Source organism: Aotus nancymaae, unplaced genomic scaffold (assembly GCF_030222135.1).
Source record: "Aotus nancymaae isolate 86718 unplaced genomic scaffold, 86718_ANA_hifiasm-v0.15.2.pri h1tg000058l, whole genome shotgun sequence".
Taxonomy (NCBI): Eukaryota; Metazoa; Chordata; class Mammalia; order Primates; family Aotidae; genus Aotus; species Aotus nancymaae.
Genome location: NW_026988472.1, coordinates 12,136,496 through 12,144,157, shown reverse-complemented (window position 1 = coordinate 12,144,157; position 7,662 = coordinate 12,136,496). Strand labels below are relative to the sequence as shown.

At 37.8% G+C, this 7,662-nt stretch overlaps 1 protein-coding gene across 3 annotated transcripts in view; it reads right to left on the bottom strand.

Annotated features, from left to right (window-relative positions):
* Positions 1–2,729: 2,729 nt before the first annotated feature.
* LOC105716700 (RP2 activator of ARL3 GTPase) overlaps positions 2,730–7,662 on the bottom strand; it is a 43,378-nt gene continuing 38,445 nt past the window's right edge. For all 3 annotated transcript variants that reach the window (XM_064364393.1, XM_064364395.1, XM_064364394.1), the window contains 2 exons: positions 5,153–5,238; positions 2,730–2,893 (listed from right to left, as the gene is read on the bottom strand). In XM_064364393.1, coding sequence (XP_064220463.1) covers positions 2,810–2,893; positions 5,153–5,238 — 170 coding nt within the window. In that variant the 3' untranslated portion in view covers positions 2,730–2,809. The remainder of the gene's footprint in view (positions 2,894–5,152; positions 5,239–7,662) is intronic.

Here is a 7,662-nt window from a genome sequence, read left to right as displayed (position 1 = left end):
GAAAGCAGAAACTGGACCCCTTCCTGACATCTCACACTATAACTAACTCCAGATGGATTAAAGACTTAAACATAAGACCTAACACCATAAAAACCCTAGAAGAAAATCTAGGCAAAACCATTCAGGACATAGGCGTAGGCAAGGACGTCACGACCAAAACACCAAAAGCATTGGCAACAAAAGCCAAAATAGACAAATGGGACCTAATCAAACTCCACAGCTTCTGCGCGGCGAAAGAAACAGTCAATAGAGTGAATCGGCAACCAACAGAATGGGAATAAATTTTTGCAATCTACCCATCTGACAAAGGGCTGATATCCAGAATCTACAAAGAACTAAAACAGATTTACAAGAAAAAAACAAGCTCATTCAAAAGTGGGCGAAGGACATGAACAGACACTTTACAAAAGAAGACATATATTAGGCCAACAAACATATGAAAAAATGCTCGTCATCACTGGTCATTAGAGAAACGCAAATCAAAACCACATTGAGATACCATCTCACGACAGTTAGAACGGTGATCATTAAAAAATCTGGAGACAACAGATGCTGGAGAGGATGTGGAGAAATAGGAACACTTTTACACTGTTGGTGGGAGTGTAAATTAGTTCAACCATTGTGGAAGACAGTGTGGCGATTCCTCAAGGACCTAGAAATAGAAATTCCATTTGACCCAGCAATCCTATTACTAGGTATATATCCAAAGGATTATAAATCGTTCTACTATAAGGACACATGCACACGAATGTTCATTGCAGCACTGTTTACAATAGCAAAGACCTGGAACCAACCCAAATGCCCATCAATGATAGATTGGACAGGGAAAATGTGGCACATATACACCATGGAATACTATGCAGCCATAAAAAACGATGAGTTCGAGTCCTTTGTAGGGACATGGATGAACCTGGAAACCATCATTCTCAGCAAACTGACACAAGAACAGAAAAATCAAACACCGCATGTTCTCACTCATAGGCAGGTGTTGAACAATGAGAACACATGGACACAGGGAGGGGAGCATCACACACTGAGGTCTGTCGGGGGGAAATAGGGGAGGGACAGCAGGGGGTGGGGAGTTGAGGAGAGACAGCATGGGGAGAAATGCCAAATACAGGTGATGGGGAGGAAGGCAGCACATCACACTGCCATATGTGTACCTATGCAACAATCTTGCATGTTCTTCACATGTACCCCAAAGCCTAAAATGCAATAAAAAAAAAATAGGCCTATGAAAGCTGATTTCCTAATAGCTGCTATATGTGATGTGGATGGCACATTCAGTGCCTTCTCATAAGATCAACCTATCAACACCTCTTGAACCAATTACTTTAGATTACAACATACCACTTAAAACAGAGTTTCCCCTGAAGACTGAATCTGTGCAGCTGAGAACTGGGTCCAAGAATGTGAATTTTTAAACAAGTAGCTCTCCTCTGCTTCCTGGTAAATTATTACGATCAGGTAGATTTGGGAAATAATGCTTTAAAGTAACCAAAGTAAGTTTATACTTGAACATTACTTGATATGAATGGCGTATCTAATGAAAAATCAAATGTATCAAGCTTTTGGTTTTTTTTTTTTTTTTTTTTTTTTTGAGATGGAGTCTCGCTCTGTCACCTAGGCTGGAGTGCAATGGCACGATCTCAGCTCACTGCAACCTCCACTTCCTGGTCTACCAGGTTTAAGCAATTCTCCTGCCTTAGCCTCCCAAGTAACTGGGATTACAGGTGTATGTCACCACATCTAGCTAATTTTTTTTTTTTTTTTTTTTTGTATTTTAGTAGAGATGGGGTTTCACCATGTTGCCCAGGCTGGTCTCCAACTCCTGAGCTCAGGCAATCTACCTGCCTCAGCCTCCCACAGTGCTAGGATTACAGGTGTGAGCCACCGCGCCTAGCCTGTATCAAGCTTTTTAATAATCCGCATAGCTTATCATCATGCCTATTTCTTACCTAAAAGTCACAAGGTTTTGTTCTGGTTCTCTTGATAACCCACAAGAGCTAATAAGTTATCGCCGTTTTGAAAACTGCTGGTGATTGGGCTTCTATAATTTTAGTATTGCATACACCTCTTCTTACGAGGAAGCAGAAGAGTCATATAGCAGTTGTATTAAAAAAATTAAACAATGTGGAATTTATTCAAATAATCATACTGCTTACAAAGTAGTCTTTAAATAGCTATACCAACATCTGTTAGTAGAGTTGCTTGCCAAGCTGGTTATCAAATGCCTATTTCTTTAAAAAATTCAATTTACAAAGTATTATGTCAACTCCATGTACAAAATCTCATTTGCCATATAATGCAGCGAGTAAGCATTTATATAACTGTCATACGTGTACATAAAAAATGTGCATAGGTTCATTCTAATTGATCAACTAGTAACAAATCCCTCTAAATTGAAAAACGTAAAATAAGCAATGAAATGTAGTCTCAAAAAAAATATCATGGAGCATTGAGGAAAGTTTAAATTATTAGAGATTTGAAAGAACATTTAAGTAGGATTAAAATAATAAACTGTTAGCTACCTCTATTTTCTAATAAGAATATCATATGCAGAGAAATAAAATTGCAAGCTTATTAAAGTGGGTTAAATAGCTTTTAAGCTGATTAAAACTACTTAATTTAAAATGAATTATTTTTGAACCTCAAGTAAATGATGTAATATTCAACAATTTATTAAAAATAAACTTCAACAGTTTTAGCATTAGTAAACACCATTGCTAATACACAAAAGTATATTATCAAATTTTATATTCACAAGTTGAGAAAGGCTTAACACGAAGTCCTGGTTCCACGTTGCACTTCATATTCCGATCTGTATATCAGCGAAGTTGTAGAAGCTGTCCACATCTCCAGATGCCGTCTCTTTGCTTTCTGATACAAACATCTATTTTAAATAGAAAATAAAAATAAAAAGTAAGTATCAAGTACTTCAGAATGCCAAAGCCCATGTTCTCCACAGAACGAAGTCCCAAGCTAATTATTCAGAAGAAGTTCAAGCACATCATTTATAATGACAATATTTAATCTGTAGATTTTCTTTAGAATTCATGTAATACAGTTTGAATAGCTATAATGTAAATTAAGCTCTTTTGGAAGCACTTATATAATTAAAGTCTCTGCTTTCATAATACGTGAGTTGTATTTTATCATATCTGGACTTTTACAACACTCAGTATTATGAAAGCTACTGAATAAGAGTCACTTAAAAAACTCTTAGTTTCGCCGGGTGCGGTGGCTCACGCCTATAATGCCAGCACTTTGGGAGGCTGAGGCAGGCGGATCACCTGAGGTGGAGTTTGAGACCAGCCTGACAAGCATGGAGAAACCCCGTCTCTACTAAAAATAGCTTGAACCAGGGAGGCGGAGGTTGCGGTGAGCCGAGATTGCGCCATTGCACTCCAGCCTGGGCAACAAGAACGAAACTCCATCTCAAAAAAAAACCAAAAAAAAAAAAAAACCTCTTAGTTTCTTCTGTTTTCTAATAATAATCTCAGTAGTCTAAGCAACAAAATTTGAGATTATCCTTTTCAAAGCTGCTAATATGTTACTATTTATTTTATTTTATTTATTTATTTTTGAGACAGAGTCTCGCTCTGTTGCCCAGGCTGGAGTGCAATGGCGCAATCTCGGCTCACTGCAACCTCTGCCTCCTGGGATCAAGCGATTCTTCCTGCCTCAGCCTCCCGAGTAGCTGGGATTACAGGCGCCCACCACCATGCCCGGCTACTTTTTGTATTTTTAGTAGAGACGGGGTTTCACCACGTTAGCCAGGCTGGTTTTGAACTCCCAACCTCAGGTGATCCACTCGCCTTGGCCTCCCAAAGTGCTGGGATTACAGGCATGAGCCACCTCGCCTGGCCTTTGCTAAACATTAATGAAGCAATACTCAATAGAACCCTTCTAAAGTAGCTTTTACAAATGCCAGCAAGGAATTAGAGCAGCCGTGGGTTCTATTCTAGCTTAACCATAAACTAGCATATGATGCTGACAATTTGATAAACCTCTGTGGGCTCAGTAACTACACCTGTAAAATGAGATAGCTGGATTAGATAATCTCTAAATCATTCAGCTCTAAAAGTCCAAATTATAACCATTTTATCTCTGTTGCCTTTTCTATTCAATCTTCTATTTCCTCTCTCCCTTAGTACTACTGTGATAAAATGTGATCAAAGACAAAATACTTTAATTTCTGTAAATTCAAGGAATCATAAGCCAAATCAGATGACAAAACCAAAATGTCCTCCCAGATATTTATCAAAAAGTAGTCAATTATAGATTTGCTAAGGTAATCCTCTATATTTGGTTTTAAAGTTATTTACATCTGAAATTCTTAGATACAGCAACTTCATCAATATATATAGAAAATGCTCACATGTGATGATTTCTATATATACCTGAAGTTCAATATTTGGTGAAGCATTACTGAAGCAAGTAAAAATGAACCCTGGGCAACAGGATCATCCATCTAAAGACTATAATATTAGAAATAAAATATTTTCAACAAATCAGTATTTTTAAAAATGCAAAGACTTGAAAAGACATTTGATGAGACCTCTTACTTTAGAAACTTATATGCTATAGAAGGTTTTTAATAAATAAATTCTTATTTGTAACTATTTTATTTATTTATTTTTTGAGACGGAGTTTCACTCTTGTTGCCCAGGCTGGAGTGCAATGGCGTGATCTCGGCTCCATAGCAACCTCTGCCTCCTGGGTTCAAGGAATTCTCCTGCCTCAGCCTCCTGAGTAGCTGCGATTACAGGCATGAACCACCATGCCCGGCTAATTTTTGTATTTTTAGTAGAGACAGGGTTTCTCCATGTTGGTCAGGCTGGTCTTGAACTCCTGACTTCTGGTAATCCACCCACCTCAGCCTCCCAAAGTGCTGGGATTACAGGCATGAGCCACCATGCCCAGCCCTGTTTTGTAACTATTTTAAACAAAGTTTTAGTTTGGCAAGAAAAAAATAATTAGTTCCCAATTATTTATCAAAGGTACTAAAAATCATGATCTGACTTTTAAAAAAACACACACACAAAACAAAAATTCCAAGCAGCATTAGGGACAAAAGTATCATTTGACTATAAGGAAAAGGAGATGAAATGAAAGGTTAGATTGAAAAACAGTCAATAAAATCTTGTACCTTGGTCCCATTGAAAGTCTCGTTTACAATAAGTTGACATCCTTCTACAGCACCATCTCCATTAAACTCCAAAGCAATAACCGGACCTATAAGCAAACCCAAGAAGCATTTTCTTAACACAAATACAAATATATTCTAAATTTAATCTTTGTATTCTTCCCTGAAGAATCTCCAGCATCTTCTTCGAGGGTGAAAGAGAAGGAAGAGGAAAGCAGACAGATGGGACATATCACCTCAGCTGCTTCTTCCTACGCTAATCATAAAACAAATTAACACAGTCTCCTAACAAGTAGCTTCAGTACTATTATAGGACTAGTGTCACATTTTTAAAGTGTTGTAAATAGTCTGGCTTTTCTGGTTCTCATTCTTCTATAAAAACCACAGAAATTCTACTCATTTAGGAGTATAAAAGTAGTTGATAAAATAGCAAATAAGATCAAAAGCAATCCAAGTCAACATAAGTAGGTTTTGCCAGGCAGCCAGCCTTGCTTCCAACTCTCCTACTTACCAGCCAAGTTCTAGGCCACCAATGATGAAGCTAAGCCAAATAGGAATTGAGGCCAGGCATCAAAAGTAATGACCATCTGAAAGTATTTTCCTTGAATGTGTCTTAAAGCTACATTCTAGAAACATAGACAAAGTTTTTATTTTTTAAATCCTTTTAATAGAATATTTGTGCCTCCTTTCTCATACATTAATTTGAAAACATTACAAACCTCCTACAGTGATGGAAAAGTCTTAATCTCCAGGAAATTACAAATTTATTGAAAGAAGACATAAACCTGTTAAACAAATACAAAACAACATAGAATAATGAAGTACTAAGTAATGAAATACTAGAGTGAATGAATATGAAACTCTAAATTGAATATAAACATGTGCTACAGGACAAGGCACAAGAATGAGAAAGAAAAGATTATACTACATTGGGCACCAAAATAACTGAAGGCTTGTGATTCTTTTTTTCCTTGGAGGCTTGTGATTTAATACAGGCAACAAATACAGAAAAGGCCGGATATAGCAGTCCCTCGGAATCTGTGTAGGATTGGTTCCATTGGATGCTCAAATCCCTTATATATTAATAAAATGGTATAGTATTTGCATATAGCTTATGCACATCCTCCTGTCTACTTGATTAAAAATTTATTAAATTTTTTTTTGAGACAGAGTCTTACCCTGTCGACCAGGCTGGAGTGCAGTGGCACAATCTTGGCTCACTGCAACCTCTGCCTCCCGGGTTCAGGAAATTCTGCCTCAGCCTCCCGAGTAGCTGGGACTACAGGCGTGCATCACTGTGCCCGGCTATTTTGTTGTTGTTGTTGTATTTTTAGTTGAGATGGGGTTTCCCCACGTTAGCCAGGCTGATCTTGAACTCCTGACCTCAGGTGATCCTCCCACCTCAGCCTCCCGAAGTGCTGGGATTACAGGTGTGAGCCACCGTGCCCGACCTAAAATGTTTTTTACGACAGAATCTCACGGCTGGGCACAGTGGTTCATGCCTGTAATCCTAGCACTTTGGGAGGCCAAGGCAAGAGGACCACTTAAGCCCTGGAGTTCAAGACCAGCCTAGGCAACAAAGCAAGTCCCCATCTCTACAAAATATTAAAAAATTAGCCTGGTGCAGGGTTGCAGGCCTATAGTCCCAGCTACTTGAGAGACTGAGATGGGAAGATCACTTGAGCCCAGGAGTTTGAGGTTACAGCAAGCCATGATCATCCCACTGCACTCTAGCCTGGGCAACAGAGTGAGACCATGTCTCAAAAAAAAAAAAAAAAAAAAAAAGGATATGGGGTCTCACTATGTTGCTCAGTCTGGTCTCAAAATCCTGACCTCAAGCAATCCTATTGCCTTCACCCCTGGCCAGGAGTTCAAGAACATTTTATAATAAAACATCTAACCTTACAAAAGAAAAGCTTAAAATCTTAAAATTTTCATTTAGAAATGTAAATGTAAACTCATGATCTTTTCTTTTCAAAAATACATAGTTTCTAGCGATGTCCACTGAAAAAGCCTAAAAGAAATGACAACCCAGTAATACATAGTACCTAACATGTATTTCTAAATATCATTCTAAAACATCATTCACCACTAAAAATAACTAAGTCATCTTAGAATAATAGATGATTCCATGTCTGGGCCAAGAAATGGATTAAGATCAACCTGGAATATTTTCTTCAGCCAAAAAGTAATAAAGCTATCAAAGGCCAGTGGGGTTATATCAAAAGGAAACAGAAGCCAGCCTGAAGGGGCTCCCAATGGCCAGAGACATAGTGAGATAGAAGGAATAATGACTCTAATTTATTAAAACGTACTAAATATATAAAAAGTCATGAGTTCATAACGATACTTAGAAAAGAGAGATCCTCCTTACTACTAGAAGTTTTTAAGGAAAATAAAAAAAGAAGAGAGAAACAAAATTCACTGTATACCAATGGAGGTTGCTAGGGCACCAATTCACTACTCTGAACATTAATGCTTATTTTTCTCTTTATTTATTCTGCTTTTCTGAC